Here is a 19,586-nt window from a genome sequence, read left to right as displayed (position 1 = left end):
AGACAAGAATACAATGAGGCTATCTGATTTAAGCTCTAAGGTTAGGCGTTTTTCATCATCTAGCAATTCTAAAATCTCATACGTCTTGATTAGCACCCATACAGACTGATTTGATAACAGAAGGCTGGGGTTCACGATTTCCTTTCAGACAAGACTACAACCAGCTGTCCAGCATCGCGGTCTAGAGCCAGACCTCACTCATCAGTATCGAGAAGCTTCTTGGGTTTGATTCATCCGGGGGGGCCGGAGAAAGCGGGAAGGCCGGTATTATTAATGTTGGCGAAGTGCTGGCGCCAGCCCAGTGCCAGCAAGCTAGGATTGACTACATGACACGAGACAAAACCAGCGTGTGTGGATGGTATCTTTTGTGGGTGTGCCGATTCATATCACTAGACCAGTTGAAATATTTTCTTCAGTGAGACTTGAATCGGTCGGAGATGGGTAAGATTTGATTTACGTGGCCAAACTTGAGGTCACGTGCAACGGCTTCTGCTTTCTTTGCCCTATTAACGTTTTATTAGGAAGGCGGTGGATCCACCGTCATAACCCCGTCACTTACGTTAGCCCGCAACTTCCTCACCCTCCCCCAGAGTTACCTATTGCATTGAGAGCACTTGATTTTCTTGCTTAACATTCGCCCACGCATGTAACCATTGGTAGATATTTGTCAAAGTACTGATGTTGAAATATCATTTGCAAAAATGGTATTAAAGAAGTAAGAGAATAAGGTTCCGCATGAAGACTGTCGTGCAATCAGATCATAAATCATCGGTGTTTAACCACCGTATACTTTTCGCGACATCCATACACATTTACACATTGGCTATGTCCTGCAGGTCTAAGGAAAAGACCTTAACATTCCCGAGCCACACGTTCCTGCGCCACTCCTGTTCACTGAGCAATCGAAAGCGAACTTAAGACACTTCGCTACGATCCAACCTACGCTCTACAAGGGGGTAACACGAATTGCTCAGACGCCCCCCCTGCTAGTATGGTACACAAAATAACCTAGCCCTGCTATATTACTTGGGGCTCGCTTATTTTCTTCTCCATAATAGCAGGGGGGGTGTCTGAGGCATTGATGTTACCCCCTTGTAGGCTTGTTCGAAGCTAAATTTCAGGCGACCTATGCGCATATCTGATTAGTTTAGCTGGCAAGGTCCATGATTATCAAACAACGAAAGCAAGCCTCAGCCCAACGCACAGAAGAGCCCACCTGCAAATAGGGAGGACCCTGACCGGTTTTGTATGTATGGTGACGAACAGCATTAGTGACAAGACATGTAGATGGTGTAAAGTACTGTACTATGCATCTACTAGTGAGGTTGACGAAGAGGAATCCTTAACTGGCGACAATGTCAATGGTCGCGGTGTTATTTCCTTGCCCATGTAGCTATTAACGATGGAGAATTGTACCCGCTCGAGGTTTGATGTAACGTGAAGGAACCGACGAGTGGTATATTCGTGAAGTTAAAAGGTTGCAACTATCACTTATATGACACAATACAAGCTACCTATAACCTTGGACACCACTGCGGAATAGACTGGCGCCGTCATATTGGTGCTAGCTGGGAGAGGACTTGAGCTAGCCAGCTGCCGAAAGAAGCAGAAAGTAGACAACGTAATCATAGATATTACAATCTAGACTAGTGCTGTTTCATTCATTGATTCTATAGACTATCCTGGGGTAGATGAGTATATTGTCGAGATTAATATCCTTAGCAATCAGCAAGCGAAAGTGTTCTGGTCGTTGCTAGATATACGCTTCTGAGGTCAGCTCTAAGGCCCAAAAAATTTATCGAGGCGCCGCCGGACCAGATATCCATGCACATACTATACATACAAATGCTGCAGATACGCTATCCGCACCCCCCAAAAAAGTCTGAAAAGCAGGCCACCCTCTCATGTAAATGCCAGTCCTCTTCCGCCCTCCACTCCTTCCAATTCTCTAAGACAGCTTCCGCAATATTCAGCAAACCACTGATTCACTCCTTCTCCCTCGTCATTCTCAGTAACTTGAACGTTCTCTTCGCCCGATGACCTTAGGATTGCCCCCATCTGACTACACCTACGTGTTTCATCCATGAGCCAGTTCTCGTATTCAGCAGTTAGCACTTCTTTTTCGACACGATTGACAACGCGTAAAGCAACGAGTAGATCATGACGGTAGGTCCCTAGGTGCTGGCGCGTTCTGTGGAGACGGCGGGCAGTATGGCGGGTTGAAATGGAGAGGAACGAGGTTGGCGTGGAAGGCAGTTTACCATATTGTGAGTCGAATGACGGGGTTGTCGTTAGGAGATCGTTGAATGTTTGAAGACTTGATATGTATTAGTAGATGCTTGTTCAATGAGCATGGAAGAGGGATGTACCATTTATTGCCTGAGTCCTCAGCAAAAGAAGTGTGATTTCCGAAGAGATCATCAATATCGCGCAGATGAATAGCTCGGCTCATACTCAAACTCGGGCCAATTCCGATTCCTGACATGAACTTCCCAGCATTCCGCTCACTCCACCATTTAAGAGTATCTCTAGATGAGAAAAAGAAATTTGTGCCACCGCTGAGGAGCAATAGGCCTATTAACAAGGTATGTGCAGTGCAAACCTTGAATATGCCGGCCAGCAGTGCCACGAGCCACCCGAACAATGTCATGATTGACCGTCTGGACACGGTGCCAAACAGTCTTAGTAAAACAAATGCCATACTCCGCCGCTTTAGCTTGAACCGTCGCTGACGGGTAAGTGGAGGAATGTCTGATGCCGAGAATTGAGCGGCTTGGGTTTGTTGGCCTACTTGACCAAAGATGTTGATAGCTTTGCTTGTGCGACTGTTGCTACCCAGTCTCTCAACTTGATCAGCAACGACATCAACAAGGTCAAGGGCTTCAAGTTCAAGGTCGCGGAGGCTTTGTCGCTCGATAAGGCCTAGGTGAAGTCAGCTGAAAATCGCACTAGGAAAACTGAGAGAGCGTGAGTGCGGGCACATACTTTTCGTAAACCTAGGTGCCCATGACCAGTCTATCTTAGTGTAAATGGCCAACTTGCAGCGTGATTTTGCTACGTGCGTAATGACAATCTTGCTCACAAGCGTGAAGCAACCGGACAATGGAAGATACCATGGCGTCTTCTTGTCCGTGACGACGTAGCAAAGATGGTCACTGAACACTTCAATGACTTGATAGTCGTTGATTACAATCGCTTGTGCGGGGCCTACCGGTAAGTGTTAGCACTAACGATACGAAGCCAGCAACGTCAAAATACGGCAAGTGTTATAGTAGGAGACTTACCAGGCTTGTTAGCAAGATCGATTTCATACTCAAAATCTCTTCGTTGAAGTCCTTGTTCCGGCTGTACCCAAGGACTTTGGACAATTCCTTCCCTATGTCAGCATGTATGACCACCTTGGTAGCTGGCGAGTAACATTTACTTTGAGCCCATCGTTCCTGGTACAGCATTGGAAAGACTGCACTCTTGTCTCCAAATAAGACATGAAATAGCGCTTTTGCACTGACCCTAAACTCCCTCTCAATGGCCACTCGAGTCATCCCCTGCGGCGCATACAATACCGGTTGAGATGGTAGCTTGAATTTCGTTGCATTTTTGCTTACAGGAATGCCTGGTTGGTTTCCGAAAAGGTTCCCATCGGTCCGCAAATTATCCTTGACATCTTTACGGCCGTATCCAGCATCCATTGGGGTACTAACTGAAACATCTTCCCAGCTCTCAAGGCTTGGGCTGTTGGCGGTGTCGTCTATTTCCGTCCGGATCAACGACTTGACTATCTCTTCTAAGCTCAAGTCGTCACCAGCAGCGTTGCGAACAAGGAAGTTCAAGCGCCGTTGCAATATCTTCAGAGGTTCAAGGAATGTTTTGATTGTAACTCTCGTAACATTATCTTCTCTTGTACCCGGTTTGAAGTGGAGAAACAAAAAATCGCAGTCTTTGCCAGGCGCTGCTGTGACTTCCTCAACAGAGGTTAAGCTAAGACTAGTAATTAAGACAAGGCCGAGATGGTTGCTGTAGAAGTATACATTGCGCGCTGTAACATATACTCTGCCAGGGAATTCTTGCTGATCACTGGGATTCCAGACAGCGCGGAAAACGAGGACGGCCTTTTCTTCGCGGGGGACATTTGGGAAGAGAATTCGGAACTGGGCATCCTGTGCTCGGAGAGGAAGAGGATAATAGTTGGGAAAGTCATCCGTGACAATTGTTGGTCTCTGAATGCCTGATGGGCTAGATCCGCCAAGACTAATTGTCTTTCGATGGGCAGCAGGATTTGGAGTGATAGTGCCTGGTGACGGAGAAATTTCCTGAGAGTTATCGTTGGGTCTATCCACTGGTGCCAATGCTGGGGAACGACCAACAGGGCTTGGAGGTTGTGATATATTTTTCTCTTGTAGTGGCTTCACCTCTCCCCGCTCCAAACTATTGATGTATCCCCAATTCATTGAACCCCACAGGTTGGCCATGAGGCCGCCCGGCATACCACCGTCAAAGCGGCCAAGGCCAAGGCCACGCTCTCCACTAACAACAACTGCAGTCTTGCTGAGGTTGGTTGGAGCAGGAGGATTGGCAAGAGTAGAGGGCGCAAGACTGCTCGTAGGAATATTTTGACTAGCGCCTGTCCGAGGGTCCGGCAGCCCTGGAGAAGGTGCTGCCATCTGTCCTACTGGCAAGATACTGTGACTGGCAGACATAAGGCTAGCAGAGATCAAGTTTGCTATTCCTCCTGAGGCGGAGGCTGACGGATTTCCTGTTAACTGAGGTCCAGCAGTTGACTTACGGTGCAAATCAAGCTTTTCAATGATCCTTGTGGTATGATCGCGCTTGCTGCTCTCGCCATCCTGTGCTACTGTTGTTCCTCGCCGCGATATGTCAAAGCTGCTTCTTGAAGCAAGACCGCCCACTGCTGAGTCTGAGCCGGGAATAGGAAGTGTCTCAGTTCTATCGCCACCTAAGAGCTCATCACTCAGGTGAGGGACATGGCCATCTGCAGTTCGTGCAGCAAATTCTGGTGCCACAGGAGGGCTTATCGCGAAGGCGGCGTCGACAGTCTGGGATCCTTTTGAGCTATCTGTTCTCGCCGTATCTTCTAGGGCTTTACGTTTCGCCAAATCGAATGCCGTGATCCATTCCATAAGCTCGCTTTGCGTCTCAGCTTGAAGAATAATGCTGGTGTCCTTTGTCTTGACCTCGAAGCAGAATCGACGTTCCTCCTGAAATGCTGGGCGAATGTTGCATAGTAGAACTCCAATCTTTTCCGATTCTTCCACAGCACCGGATCGCGAACCCTGCGTCAGCCAGCCGAAAATGCCACTCTTAACAAAGAACCATCTCCTGACCCATACTGTTCTTGCCGGCTTACCAGTAACTGTCCGTTGGAAAAGCCAACTTTGCTTCTCAGCTTTCTCGGACCCAGTTTTAGGGGTAGGTTGTAGGTTCGCTGTAGAGGGGCCTTGCGTGCCAAGGTATGGAACTGTAGATGCGGCATAATCGTCAAGCTCCCGTGATGGTCGGACACTAAATTCAGCACTATCTTCAATCTGCTTCCGTGCAATATGCAGCTCTCGTTTGAAGACCCTTTCGCCATTCTCCATCTCCCGACTCCAGCCTTTAATGCGATCCATTTCAACTCCCCACTTCGCAAAGCTACTTGATGACGAGTCTCTTGCGTTCTTCATATCTCGCCATTGGTCGGAAAACACTTTCACCAGAAGCTTGTCTAGAGTGCCGCGAACCTGGGGAGCCATGACGCAGAAATCCATCGACGCTTTCAAATATGCTTTCCGAGCTTCATGAAGTTGGAAGGCATCCTCCCGAAGAGATGACGGTTCCTTCGTCTTGACCTGCCCTGAATATCGGGCGATAACACTATCAAAGTATCTTTGTGATTGGTCTAACGCTTTCCGCGAGTCCTAAGCAATAATGAGTCTACCGAACCATGCATCGTACATCGGCGGCGTCTTACCTTCAGCATTCTCAAGTCATTCTGGAGGAAATGCTTTACTGGGTCCGCCACTGAAATCTCAATTCTTTTCATGCCTCTCAGTGTTGACTGCCAGAAGTCCTTCGCACCTTCGCCGAATCTCTTGAGTGCTAGGACAGTATAGTCGTGATCAATTACGGCCTCTGAAACCTGCAGAGGTGGGGCAGATGCAGCCAAGTAGCTGTTCACAACATTTTCCAACGCGCTGACCTCTTGCGCTAGCTTGCTGACCGACTTCAAGTAGTTTTCGAGCCATCTCTCGATTATGTCGATTTGTTCTCCGAAGTGGATGGCGGTGGCACGGAAGGTAGGGCTGTCAAGGGCTGCTTCTTTCAAAACTACGGGTCTAGCGCAAGAATTAGCACTTTCAGCCAAACTTATATAGTCTCACGAGGGGAAACCCCTTACATTAACTTCAGAGGTTTAACAACGGGTAGCAGCGACAGCTGCTGTTGCTGCTCTTCTACCATTTCATGTACGTTTCCAATTCCACTGGCAGCGCTGAGGGAGATGGGGGTGTCTTGACTCAATGAATTTGTACATCGAATCTATGAAACATAATAGACTTAGCGCATCGATACGACTATTATGGCACAAGCTTTATCCACAGCGCGTAACCTGTCGTGTGCCAACGTCAGACAGCTCCGGACTAAGTCCGGTGCGTTTTTCCGATCCGTCACCGCCTCCGCTGAGCATCTCGGAAATCGTCCGCAAAGCAAAAAAAGAGATTCGGAAAGTACCAGCAAGATGGCTAAGCATGATAGCTCTGAGAAGAGCAAGATTCCAGGGACGGTTGGTAAGGAACGGAGAGATGAGAAATCCTCTGCTGGTCTCTCCGTTGAACGCCCGGCGAAGCGGGTTAAGCTTCTTGACGACAGTTCTTCCGAATCCAACGGGGAAGAAGAGTGGAATGGGGTGTCTTCCGATGGTGGAAATGGTGGGGTTTCTCTAAAGATCAATGAGGAATATGCGCGAAAGTTTGAACACAATAAGAAGCGGGAAGAAAGGCAAAGATGTAAGCTCGATACTGGCACGCCAATTTTATTGAAACTGCTAATGAAGTTTAGTGGAGGAAAAGTACGGTAAAGTCAAGCCACGAAATGACAGCGCAGCTTCCGACGAAGACGATTCCTCAGAATCTGAATCAGAGGACGACGAAGGCCTCCTAGCTACAGAAGACCTTGACGCCGAAATCTCCGCTACCCTTCAAGCAATTCGATCAAAAGATCCCCGCGTATATGACAACAGGACAACATTTTACTCTGAATTTGATGCGGAGGGAGTGGAACAAAACAATGTTGTCAAGAAAGAGAAGCCGATGACGCTTAGAGATTATCACACGAAGAATTTACTGGAGGGCAAAATAGGTGGAAACGAAGACGAGGATGCGCCTCCTAAGACATACGCGCAAGAGCAGGAGGCAGTCCGGAACAATATTGTCAAAGAGATGCACGCTGCCGCAGAGGAGGCTTCCGACGATGAGGAAGACGATTTTCTTACCCGCAAATCGAAACCGGAGCCAGTCGAGGAGTCCGACGGTCCGACCAAGAAATCCAAACCCAAAATCTCAGATTTAGATGTTGAATCCGCCGATAAAGATCCCGAAGCTTTCCTCTCCAACTTCATGGCGGCTCGTGCTTGGGTCCCCACCGACACCTCGCGCTTTCAACCATTTGAATCTGATGACGAGGAAGAAGAAGAGCGCGCCGAAAACTTCGAGGCTGCTTATAATATGCGCTTCGAGGACCCTACCACAGCCAACGAGAAGCTGATGACTCACGCACGTGATACGGCTGCGAAGTATTCCGTCCGCAGAGAAGAGCCTAGCAATCGGCGCAAAACGCGCGATGCTGAACGTGCGAAACGGGAGGCAGAAAAGGTGGAGAGGGAGGAAGAGAAGGCGCGGCTAAGGAAGCTGAAGATTGAAGAGATGGAGGGGAAGGTCAAGCGAATTCGCAAGACAGCTGGCCTGAGCGGGAAAGGGTTCAAGATGGAGGAGTGGACAGACGTTTTAGATGCAGATTGGAATGATGCTCGATGGGATGAAGAAATGCTAAAGCGGTTTGGAGAGTCGTATTACGAAGCTGAAGGAGACGCAGGATCTGAGAGCGACGACCAAGCGAACGGCAAGAGCAAGAAGAAGGTCAAGAAACCGAAATGGGATGACGACATTGACATTAAAGATCTTATACCAGATTTCGACGACGCGGAGGTGACCAAGCCCGTTTTCACTCTCGCAGATTATGACAGCGAAAATGGCGCTGAACTTGATGGAGGGGCTAGTAGTGAGCTTGATGACGACGAAAACAGCCCAAATACCTCCAAATCCAACTCCAAACAAAAGAAGAAAGACCGCCTCGCTGCCCGTGCAGAAGCAAAACGCAATGCCCGCCGAGACCGCCGCTTCATCGAGTCTCTCGTTGATCAAAACCTCGACGTTTCTCTTTCACACCCTGGGTCCTCGAAGAGTAAAACGCCGACACGCTTTCGATACCGCGAGACATCACCTACGACCTTTGGTCTCACGCCTCGGGACATTCTACTTGCGAGCGATTCACAACTGAACCAATTTGCTGGCCTCAAAAAGATGGCGGCTTTTAGAGATCCTGAGAAGAAAAGGAAGGATAAAAAGAATCTAAGTAAGAAAGCAAGGTTGAGGATGTGGAGATTGGAGACATTCGGGGATGAAGAAGGGCCCAAGGGTGGATTTGAAAGATTGATTGGTACTGAGGAAGACCAGAAGGATGAGGTCCAGAGTAAAGCTGATGGAGGCATTGAAATCCACGAAAATAAGAAGCGCAAGAGGAGCAAGAAAAGGAAGGCTGGGACACTGGAAGCATGAGATCATTTCTAGTTCGTGTAGAAAATCTTGATATGATTCTTGTCGCGCTTTATCAGAAAATTTACATTATATAGCATGTGGTATCCCCCAACCCGTCGGTGTCCCGATAAAATATCGGTATTGCCAATATTACTAATATTTTAAATTATCTCTTATTTTTAATACTGTTGGTGGGGGGGTAGGCGTACGGAGGACGGATCAAAAGGAGATTTCCCCTTCCTTTCTGGGACTAGCGTTTTCCCCCCATAGGTACCCATAAGGTTGATGAGGTTTTGGGCCTCTTTTAGGGGCATTTGGCGGGTCTAAAGGCATAGACCGCCTAAAATCTCGTTACTTAGGCGATAGAGCCCCCATAACTTTAGCGACCTTATAGGGGGTAGCCTAAAAAGGAAGTAGAAATCTCTTTTTGCTCCGTATATCTGTAGGAACTTACTAAGGTTATATAATAGCTTTGCTATTTTATTTTATAAAAAGCTTTTTCATAAAGTAATAAGGTTTTATTATAATGTAAAGTTGTGTAAACTAGTTATTCTTATTTTTACCCCAATATTAGCAATATCATATTGCCGATATATTTCCGATAACCGATATTTTATCGGTTCGTATTGGTTGTATCGGTGCCAGGTCTGAGCAAGACTACGCGTGCTCTATATAGAATTCAACCATTAACTTAATTTGGCCGTAGTATCTGCAAGATACCGTTCTGTAGGAACGATGCCTACCGGCAGCCTTATATTGAGCGACTTAACTCTAAAGGATAAGCTTTGCATAGTGATTTTACATAAGACTTAAGCAATATCAAAGGTTTCAAGTTCCTCGAATCAGATCATACCAACTTATGAGCTGCGTGCTGGCATTTAGGGACTGTTCGGCAAACCTGGAGCTTCGAGCTCCTTTTTAATATGACGCCAAGACTTTCATATCAGAAGCTTTATGCGGTAAAGTTGTGTACTATTTTGGCATTTTGCGAGCGGTGAGAGGAACATCAAATTTTTGAGACTGTGCAGACAAAATCACTCCGAATCAACGGTTTCTAAGCTGAATCTGAGGCCTCCGGATTGCAACCAAACAATCACTTTAGGCTTTTCTAGATTTTCGATATGTGATATACATATCACGTATGAATTCGTCATTTCCTCGCAATGATGACCATCTCGTATGGAGCTAGCACCGCATTGGCCTGGATCTCAATCTGATTCAAGACAGACCTTTGAAAGGTGGGCTCAAACTCAACCCAGTCTGCTCTCGGACCCACCCAGACTACCAGCTCAACGTCTTTACTACGGCCATAAGTTTGAAGATAGCGATCCACTAATTTCGGCTCGCGAGGATACACAAACAACCAAGCAGCCGCGCAAGCTGCTAAACCAGTAAGGTCCCAAGAACCTCTGACTACAGTCAACTTCGAGACTGGAAGATACTTGTTGACAGGGGGATCTGAATAAACCTCAACGCCTTCAATAATTAGGACTGGGTTATACTGCAACATTAGGGCTTCGAAGAGGCCGCTGCCGCAACCAACCGAGAGGATGAACTTCGGTCTGCGAGGCAGTATTTGTGTGATCTGACTTAGGATCAAGTTGGAGAGGCTCATACAGCAACCAGGAAAGTGTTTGGGAAGTTCGTCAAGGGTTGGTAGTTTTGAACGTTTGGCTTGCCATTCCCCGTCAATTTTGGAATTGGTGTCCATGCCTGGAGTCGTGATCGACAGAAGTTATAGCTTGTGAAAGCAACAAGCAAATTACCTTATATCCACCAGACCCCAGATGCAGCCATTGCAGAATGTGTTACGTAGGTATTTTTCAGTGACCGTGACTGAATCCACTGCCGATCACAACCATCCAAGATCTCTTGTGATAGATCTTAAGAAACCCTAAGGTTGTTCAGTATTGAGCTGCTAGACAACTATGAGGCGCCGTAACGATTTGAGAGGTACGGAATTGGTGGCTTGCTTATCACTTCCGGTCTGTTCGGTCTTCGGTGGTATAAGGACTTGGGAATGGTTGGAGAGGAAAGGGTCGCCGAGTGCTTAGCTTTCAGGCAGAGTTATGCCTACAAGTAACAAACATCAGTATATGATCAGGGCAAAACGGAATAACCAGAAGGCCACACTAACGTAATACGTCCTAGGGAATGCAACCACCCACAACATCGAGAGAATTTCTGAAGAAAACCAGCGTTGTCACAGATTTTATGCAAAGCCAGTCCAGCGAGAGAAAGGAGAGAACTTTCAAATAGACACTCCCTAATGACACATTGGCGCTTTGTCTGTTGTTTTGGGGGAGCTGTCCCGTCCTTGGTGGAGTTGTTTAGATGTACATGACGCTTATCTATATATTTCGACAGTTCCCAAACAGCGAAATCAGATGATAAAACCGACAAGTCTTTGAACTTCGCAGATATTAAGGATAATATACTCGTTCTAGAAGACGAAAATCAGCCCGTCAAAAACCAGGGGCTCTCACCAAGTAAAACACCCTCGAAAGAGCAGCTGCATACACGATGCATCGGAAGAACTTTGTCGAAGGCGGTGTGAAGATCTAGAGCTAATGATTTGCTTTTCCCCGCAGCAGACATCGTCCAACCAACCTCAAGCTCTACTCGAGATTCTTTGCAGCATTCTCGCTTGTTCATTGAGTTCGCTCGTTTCTACGCCCTTTGGGCACCTTTTGGTACGGAGCGGAAGCTGGAGATGGCTCGTTTTGGAAACCCACTGGCTTTCACGCCACTCCCGGTCGTAATCGTGACCACCCTTACTTATACAGCTTTGTTCGCTTCTCTCCTCATTATTCATCTTACAGTCCCTCCTCCACCCTCATCCCCTCCTCAAGGAGTAAACCTGACCGAAGCCTGGGGTGATTTGCTTCATATCACCAACGAATTCCACCCGTACAACAGCCATGCCAACGATGACGTACGAAAGTACCTTTTAGCGCGAGTCAAAAACATCCTTCATTCTAATGGAGTTCAATATGCCACTACGCACGACAAGATTGTTCCATCTAACCAGCCGTCTTGGAATGCTACGACTCCGGCTCCAGTTCTTCTGATCGATGACATGATCTCCAATGTCACGTTTTCTGAGACGGCTGCAAATGCCAGTGTGTATTTCGAAGGTACTAACATCATTATTGTCATTCGCGGCTCTGAAGACGACGGGAGCGCCTTTGGCATTCCGTATGGGGGTATTCGGAAGGCGGAGGGCTCAATCAGCGAAGGCGGCGTGCTTGTTAACGCCCATTACGACTCTGTCAGTACAGGCTTTGGTGCAACGGACGATGGGGTAGGCGTAGTCACTGTTCTTCAACTTCTTTCTTACTTCACCACTCGCAAAAACTGGCCAAAGAAAAGCGTTGTGCTTTTAATCAACAACGGAGAAGAAGATTATCTTAATGGCGCCAGAGCCTTCATGCGTCATCCCATATCGCAGACTCCGCACACGTTTCTCAATCTCGAAGGCGCAGGAGCTGGTGGTCGTGCAACACTTTTCAGAAGTACTGATACAGAGGTTACTAAATACTACAAGAAAGCTACCCACCCTTTTGGGACAGTGATAAGCAGCGACGGGTTCAAAAGAAGGCTCATCCGGAGCGAAACAGACTACGTAGTACTCAACGGCGAGCTTGGCCTTCGGGGGCTTGACGTTGCATTCATGGAACCCCGAGCTCGATATCATACCACCGAAGACTCAGCCCGCGAAACCTCCACGAACTCTCTTTGGCATATGCTATCTGCATCTTTAGCGACAGTCTCAGGTCTCGCCGCTGACACTGGTCCGACGTTCGACGGCCGCAGCAAAGACAAGAGTAGCGGCAAAGTCGATTCCGGGAAAGGGACAGATGCCGTTTGGTTCGACATTCTCGGGGAGGCTTTCGTCGTCTTTCGTCTACATACGATGTTTGTTCTCTGCGTCACCCTCCTCGTGGTCGCTCCTCTCGTCCTCATAGCACTTACTATGACCCTAGCCAAAATCGATAAGATGTATCTTTTTGCAACAAAACAATACGTACACTCCGCAGACGATGATGAGGCTGTCCAGATGAACGGTTGGCGCGGTGTCTTTAGATTCCCCGTTGCATTCGTCTCGGCCACCGCCGCAGTCATAGGCCTAGCATATCTAGTGGTAAAAGTCAACCCTCTTATTGTATACAGCAGCCCATTTTCTGTATGGAGGTAAGGTTCCTCGTTCCGCTACTTATAGTTTTTAGCTGAAGGACTTCCGAGTATTTTCCAAAAAAAAAATCTTTGCTAATTCGGCTTGTGCATAGTATGATGCTTGCTGCCTGGTTCATTGTGGCCTGGTTCATTTTGCATGGAGCGGACGCTATGAGGCCTTCTGCGCTCCAGCGAGCCTATTCCCTAATATGGATGTTTGCCGGCGGTTTTGTTGTCCTTATTGGCGTCACTGTTAGCGCACGTCATTATGACATTGCGGGCGGCTACTTCATGGTCGTATATTTTGCGGCCATATTTTTTGCTCTGCTCATCTCATATATTGAGATGCTCTTCTTACCAAAGAAGAGCGCTTATGTCTATCAATTCGGCACAGATGATTCAAGCCACCAAGCTTCGGATACGGCCAGTAGACCACTGACAGGTACAACTGGTAGTCACTCGGATGAGAGACCGATTAATGAGGATGATGCGACTGAAACCACATCTTTGCTTCGTGGTGATCGACAAAGTTTTGCCAGATACGGGGGAAGGCGACATTCGGCGAGCGAAGAGACTGATCATGAAGACAGACCGTCAGCAAAAGACTTTGGAACTCCGTACAATGGCGAACAAGAATGGAGTGGCAAGCTCCCAAGTTCGCTTTGGATAATCCAATTCCTACTTCTAGCACCCATGATCGTCATATTACTTGGACAAATCGGACTCCTCGCGACCTCAGCCTTGTATCAGACGCCTGCGGATGGCAGCCCAGCATTGGTAGTATATTTAGCCATCGCCATCCTAGCAGCTCTGATTCTAGCCCCACTGGGCCCTTTCCTCCATCGATTTACATACCATATACCAACATTTCTATTCCTCGTGTGCGTCGGGATGGTCATATACAATCTTACCGCTTTCCCTTTTTCAAGAGATCATCGCCTAAAGGTTTATTTCAATCAACACATTGAGTGCGATACTGGCCTGAACACAGTTTCACTTGGCGGCGTCGATATCTACGTGCGTAAAATCATTGCGGAAATTCCAAGCGCCGCGGGCCAATTCATCAACTGTACAACCCCGAACATCAAAACTCGCAAAGAGCTCTCATTGTGTTCCTGGCCAGGTCTCCCTGCTCACGTCGTCCCTTCTCCCGTCAGAGATATGCGAAATCGAACGTATATCGAAACTTGGCTGGACTACAATGTTACCAGAGTCAAAGATGCAAACGAGGCTAGATTTCATGTAGTCGGTCAAAATACACGCGCCTGTCGTATTCTTTTCGACACACCAATTAATTACCTCGAGGTCGATGGCGCTAGCTCAGACCCTCGATTCAAGACTGTTGGGGCTAATGGCTCAAAGGAAGTCAGACTTTGGCATCGCGAATGGAATAGAGCATGGGATGTTCATGTCAAGTGGGAAGGATATAAGAACGCCAAATTAACCGGAAAGGTCGTCTGCTTGTGGTCTGATGCGAACGATAACGGAGGAATTCCAGCTCTTGAAGAGCTTCGACACTACATGCCGGTCTGGTCCATTCTGACAAAACTTGCCGATGGCCTCGTGGAAGGGTCCAAAAAGTTCTCTATTTAATAATCCCCCCAACCGCTGCACGTTTCGCTATCCAACCCCGAGGTTTCATCCAACAAAGCTCACCATTTATCAGCCAACTACCCTCGACATCCTACAGGCATTCAAAGCTAGATCAGGATTGCTTTCTAGTTTGAGTCTAGTGGGAATTACGACGCCCAGACCCTTATCTTGGCCACTTCTTCCATTCTTCCCTGTCTTCTGAGCCGGCACAAATCTTAATTAATATTTAGGACTATATCACTGCACTCTATTTTGGACCGTTATGTGACGGAGTAAAAGCCTACCCGCTAATCAGCATTTTCAAGCTTTTCGTGAGGTCCCTTCTAAGCATACGAACTGAATTACCCCTCTTCATCTACCTTTTCCTTCACGCCATTGATATTCGTCATTCGCCATTCATTATTCACCTTTCGCGGTCCGCTCCACACAAATCAAATCTTCGATCGTCGTAACCACTATGGACGACAGCACCACGCAATTGCATGTTAGTCCTTCCCCGATGGAAAACAGCATCTATCCCATAAACATGCCTGGAGGTGCCACACAATAATCTTCAGTACTTTAAATGGACACTGGTTCTTACTTCTCTACACTCACATCTTCTGACATTGTTTATTGGATTTTCTGATTTTTGAACATCGTCGAGACGATACTTAGCTTGGACATCAAGGAACCAGATGTGGGTGGCGCTTTGCAAGTGTAAATTTATTGGGTGGGGTTCAACAGTTACTCGGTTGACATCAAGTTTCACAGTTCATCTATAAATAATCACCAAACATGATCTCGGAGTCTACTAGAGTATTAGGCTACGGGCATGCCAGGGTTTTAACACAATGGTTAGCTAGGTATTCAAGGCTCTAGACAAGCTACGAACTCAAAGGGCGATACCAACAGCAAATCTCTTCTTACTTTCTGAAAGACACTACAGAAAAACGTCATCCCTCGTGCGTCATTGAAACTTTTACGTGCAGATAGCCGTGTCGCTAAGCAAGGATGCATATAACTATTCTATTAGTTATATAAGTTATGATTACTATATAATCTGATTAATCATAATCAAAATCAAAATCAATCTTTTGGTTATGATTGCATGTTTATAATCAATATAATCGCCGGTTAAGAACAGGTAGGAATATAATAATAAAGCTTTAGTGCTAAGAAAGTTATTTATTAATTTTCCTACTATATAGTCGGCACTAACGAGCCTGCTGTTTTATATATAAGAAACGTCTGTGCGGGCCCCCCTAAAAAAAAGGTAATACAAGGGAGTAACATGTACGGGGCAGACGCCCTCCCTGCGAGTATGCTAGCAGAATAATACAGCTCAACCATTTTGCAAGGGCTCACTTATTTTGAAAACAGACTAGCAGGGAGGGCGTCTGCCCCTTGTATATACGCGCCCACGCGTCACCGTGTATGTTATCTAGAGTTCCCTTTCAATCACCATCTACCTGTATTTACACCTACCTACCTAATCAGGAAATCAGTGTATAATCAATATAATCAATATAATCAATCAGAATCAGATGCGGCGATTTTAAAGAATCAAATCTACGGTCTGATTACGATTGCGTTGATTATGTGCAACCCTGATCTGCGGTCACATCAGATGGAGTGAAGTGCAACGTTTCTGTGACGAGGATGACGAATCTTAGGAAGAGTGCGGGGTGAAGCGTGTTTCGAAGCACATCTATGCCACCCACGGCTGGCCATGTCCTCAGTGCAGAGGCCTGGGCCCTGGTTTGATATGTGCCCCTAAATTGATACGGCGCACGGCGCCATCACTATCGCTACCAGAGGAATATGTTCCACCTCATCAATCTTGGAGTCCTTGCAGTACGGCGGGTTGTTACCTGCCAGGAGGCCATCCTCGATCTCATACCGGCAAGCTTCCGGTGACGTCTTGCACTCTTGCCGAAAGTTCGAGGAAATTAGCCGGTCAGGATCCGGAAGGTAACTCTTGGCAGTAACTTTACTGTCCGAATCTTTTGCTAAGTTCTATTCCGCCGGTGCAAAATTAGTGGCTTAGAGCTTATTTCTTAGAGTCGTAGCTTAATTTCGCACGGTCACCCCTAGAGGCACCTCTGCGCCTTTATACCTCTACGCCTCTCCCTACGCCTCTACGCCTCTCCCTGCGTCTCCATGCCCCCGCGTCTCCACGCCTTTATATCTCTGCATCTTTACGTCTTTATGTCTGCGTCTATGCGTCTATACCTTTCTACCTAACCCCCCATAAGACGTGCAAAGAAACGCACAAGGAGACGCAAAGAGACATGGGTAGAGACGTGGGCAGAGGCACGAGCAGAGGCGCGAGTAGAGCCACGAGCAGAGACATAGTAACTAGAGCCACGAGTAGAGCTAAGAGTAGAGCCACGAATAGAACTACGAGCAGAGAGACGAGCAGAGGGACGAGTAAAGAGAGAAGGGGGGCAGTCTTGGTGGGAAAGTGGGTCGGGGGGGGGTGGGGGGGGGGGGGGGGGGGGTCTAGATGAATAGTGCGCAGTTGATCTATAGGGGTAAATTAAGGCTTAGCTTTTAATATTCCCTCTCTAGATACCCCTTTCTACCTCTACGCTCTGCTCGTGGCTCTGCTCGCACCTCTACTCGTCGTGTCTCTACTCGTGCCTCTACCTGTGCCCCTACTGCTCGTCTACTCGTGCCTCTACTCGTGCCTCTACTGCTCGTCTACTCGTGCCTCTACTCGTGCCTCTACTGCCCGTGCCTCGCCCGTGCCTCTCCTATATAAAAAGGGAGACGCGTAGAGAGAGACGCGCAAAGCACAAGAAAGAGTAAAAATAGATAACGGGAAAGCTAAAATAGGCCCCGATTAGTGTCTTGGCTTCTTTTACTACCTGCTGAGCCGCCGCTGATCAAAAGATTCGGACAGGGAAGTTACTGCCAAGAATTAGTGTGCGGATCCTGTCCGGAAATTAGCAAGGAGGCAATGCAAAGATTTCAGACACTCAATCTCTTGGTTTTGAGCGCTATGGGACATCCAAAATGGCCTGCTAAAAGGGAAAGCCACGACCAAAAATTGGCGGCCCGGGTTACCCAGCTAACCCTAACTGCCTCAAATCCCACAAAGCAGTGTGTCCTTCATTCCAGCACAACAGCAACAGGATCTAGACTGCATTATCTGGAATTAGACTTTTCAAGGCAACGAATTCGCCTGTTTGAGTTGTATCCTAGAATAGAAGCAGCCAACATTCAGGGTTCCTTCCGCTGCGTTGAGCTGACAGCATGCCTAGCATACACTGCCCTCTCGTACACTTGGGGAGACCGACAGACTTTCGGCAAATTGCAGTTGGTGGCGGTGGTACGATCGATGTCCGAAAGAATCTATGGGAGTTCATTCGCCAGCTGAGCTCAACAATCTCTGAACCTAAACTATTTTGGATCGATGCTATCTGTATCAGTCAGTCGAATGTCCACGAGCGCAACCACCAGGTTAATCTGATGAAGCAGATTTATGTCAGGGCTAGCGAGGTCTACATCTGGCTTGGCTGGGAGGCTGACAACAGTGATCTCGCAATGGACTATATCGCAAAGAAGGGAACCCGGAAGCTCAGGCCCAGAGGCCCTGGATTCCACGCTATTTGGGCCAGAGAGGATGGAAGAGCCCTGTCATCTATGTGAGCGGCCATACTGGAGACGAATGTGGATCATCCAGGAAACCGTTCATGCCGAGAAGATTACTGTTTGGTGTGAGGCGAAGAGCCTTAAGTGGGGCATCATTGAGAACCTTTACCTGACCTTGAAGACCCTTGAAGATACGCATTGGTTTGCGCACCATGAGTTTGCCATTGAAGTGCTCCAGAGCTCTGCAATGGTCATGGTCTGGCAGCGCGCACATTGGCGACATCTACTGACCCCCACACCGAGTCTACGAATGCTCATCGAAATATTCCGCGATTGGCAGTGTACGGATGTTCGGGACAAAGTCTTTGCGTTAGTCAGTATGGCAAGCTCAAATACTGCCATCGTACCCGATTACTCGCAACTAGCACGCCAGGTGTACTTTGCCGTCCAGGAGAAACATGCGGAAGCTGGACCGCGGTTCGACAACATGCTGTCCCAAGTCCTTGGGTTATCTGGACGAGACCTGAAGTTATCTGGGCGAGATCTGTAAGTATCCTTACAGCTCGTGGCGTTAAGTAAAACTCACTTAGACAACATTAGGATTGAATATAAGCGGCACCCTCCTGAAAAGTTGGTCCTTAGGAAAAGAATCGAATATGATTGGTAACAACATCCGAAAGAGGAGTAAGACTTGGAGGGTTAGAATCTCCACTGTGCTTCCTTGTGAAGTGGAGGAAGTCCAAGATGGCGAAGAGGAAGATCAGGAAGGTATTTAGTCGAGCACACAAATATAGGCGGTTACTTCAAGGGCAATTTGATTATTGCGGCAGCTTACCTTACCTAAGTCACTGAAGCCGCAGCGGCAGTTTCTTCTAATCCTAGCATATCTTAGTCAAGTCCTTAAGTACAAGTAACTTTCAACAAGGGAACTACAATACCTGGATTCTAAAAGCTGTTTTGACTTGCCGCTATCTGGCCTCAACTTATCCGAGTTTTATGGGTATTGAAGCATCGGAAGGGCAAATGAATCCACTCATAGGTTCGTGCAGCTTGGTATTTTTGGTATGGGAAATTCAAACGAATCTACTGCATTCGTTCGTAGAACGGGACCAGAGGGCCTGCAACACTTTTAAACATCGAGACAGCACGTCTGACGACCCCTAGCTACAAGGTAGCGCTGCAGAGGGTGGATCCATGNCGTTGGGCCGCGCTACGTTTGGCTTGCCGTACTTTTGTATGGGAAAATCACCTTTTGCTCAGCAACAAGTCGGAACGAGCCATGAAATGCGCCAAAGTCGTCGTTTATGATAAAGGAGATGGAAATGTCAAATACAAGCTCGGTAGTTCTGTCAGATTGCACATCCGGGCTCTGCAGCACTAATTAGATTTGCCATGGTCGATCCGGCCGCCCAGGTCCTCCAGCTCAGTTCC

At 47.6% G+C, this 19,586-nt stretch overlaps 5 protein-coding genes across 5 annotated transcripts; 3 read left to right on the top strand and 2 right to left on the bottom strand.

Moving 5' to 3' along the window:
* Positions 1 to 1,534: 1,534 nt before the first annotated feature.
* On the bottom strand, positions 1,535 to 6,585 carry K441DRAFT_635504 (uncharacterized protein). The gene is made up of 7 exons (XM_067646435.1): positions 6,395 to 6,585; positions 5,969 to 6,332; positions 3,425 to 5,915; positions 3,285 to 3,371; positions 2,986 to 3,207; positions 2,370 to 2,922; positions 1,535 to 2,317 (listed from the first exon to the last, which is right to left on the bottom strand). Exons 1-7 carry the CDS (start codon positions 6,454 to 6,456, stop codon positions 1,903 to 1,905), a joined length of 4,194 nt encoding a protein of 1,397 aa, XP_067504644.1. The 5' UTR covers positions 6,457 to 6,585; the 3' UTR covers positions 1,535 to 1,902.
* Positions 6,586 to 6,718: 133 nt separating this feature from the next.
* On the top strand, positions 6,719 to 8,934 carry K441DRAFT_635502 (Krr1-domain-containing protein). The gene is made up of 2 exons (XM_067646434.1): positions 6,719 to 7,001; positions 7,054 to 8,934. Exons 1-2 carry the CDS (start codon positions 6,734 to 6,736, stop codon positions 8,826 to 8,828), a joined length of 2,043 nt encoding a protein of 680 aa, XP_067504643.1. The 5' UTR covers positions 6,719 to 6,733; the 3' UTR covers positions 8,829 to 8,934.
* Positions 8,935 to 9,957: 1,023 nt separating this feature from the next.
* Positions 9,958 to 10,518, bottom strand: K441DRAFT_677028 (uncharacterized protein; the record flags this gene model as incomplete). Its single annotated transcript, XM_067651021.1, has 1 exon — positions 9,958 to 10,518. The coding sequence occupies one exon, from the start codon at positions 10,516 to 10,518 to the stop codon at positions 9,958 to 9,960; it is 561 nt and encodes a 186-aa protein (XP_067504642.1).
* A 1,002-nt stretch (positions 10,519 to 11,520) lies between these two features.
* Positions 11,521 to 14,576, top strand: K441DRAFT_557670 (putative zinc metalloprotease; the record flags this gene model as incomplete). Its single annotated transcript, XM_067643388.1, has 2 exons — positions 11,521 to 13,001; positions 13,097 to 14,576. 2 exons carry the CDS (start codon positions 11,521 to 11,523, stop codon positions 14,574 to 14,576), a joined length of 2,961 nt encoding a protein of 986 aa, XP_067504641.1.
* Positions 14,577 to 17,336: 2,760 nt separating this feature from the next.
* On the top strand, positions 17,337 to 18,931 carry K441DRAFT_717956 (uncharacterized protein; the record flags this gene model as incomplete). Its single annotated transcript, XM_067654003.1, has 4 exons — positions 17,337 to 17,991; positions 18,053 to 18,701; positions 18,769 to 18,839; positions 18,885 to 18,931. Exons 1-4 carry the CDS (start codon positions 17,817 to 17,819, stop codon positions 18,929 to 18,931), a joined length of 942 nt encoding a protein of 313 aa, XP_067504640.1. The 5' UTR covers positions 17,337 to 17,816.
* Positions 18,932 to 19,586: the final 655 nt, after the last annotated feature.

This window comes from Cenococcum geophilum (assembly GCF_001692895.1).
Source record: "Cenococcum geophilum 1.58 unplaced genomic scaffold K441scaffold_18, whole genome shotgun sequence".
NCBI classification, from domain to species: Eukaryota; Fungi; Ascomycota; class Dothideomycetes; order Gloniales; family Gloniaceae; genus Cenococcum; species Cenococcum geophilum.
The sequence above is the reverse complement of the archived record's forward strand: the minus strand, read 5'-3'. Positions and strand labels throughout refer to the sequence as shown.

Bases quoted from the DNA above. Each gene is read 5' to 3' on its own strand.
- K441DRAFT_635504 (XM_067646435.1), bottom strand. From the start codon at position 6,456: ATGGTAGAAGAGCAGCAACAGCAGCTGTCGCTGCTACCCGTTGTTAAA. The intron at 3,372-3,424 runs GTAAATGTTACT...GACATAGGGAAG, and splicing joins CCAGGAACGATGGGCTCAAA to GAATTGTCCAAAGTCCTTGG. The intron at 2,923-2,985 runs GTATGTGCCCGC...GACTTCACCTAG, and splicing joins GGCACCTAGGTTTACGAAAA to GCCTTATCGAGCGACAAAGC.
- K441DRAFT_635502 (XM_067646434.1), top strand. From the start codon at position 6,734: ATGGCTAAGCATGATAGCTCTGAGAAGAGCAAGATTCCAGGGACGGTT. The intron at 7,002-7,053 runs GTAAGCTCGATA...AATGAAGTTTAG, and splicing joins GCGGGAAGAAAGGCAAAGAT to TGGAGGAAAAGTACGGTAAA.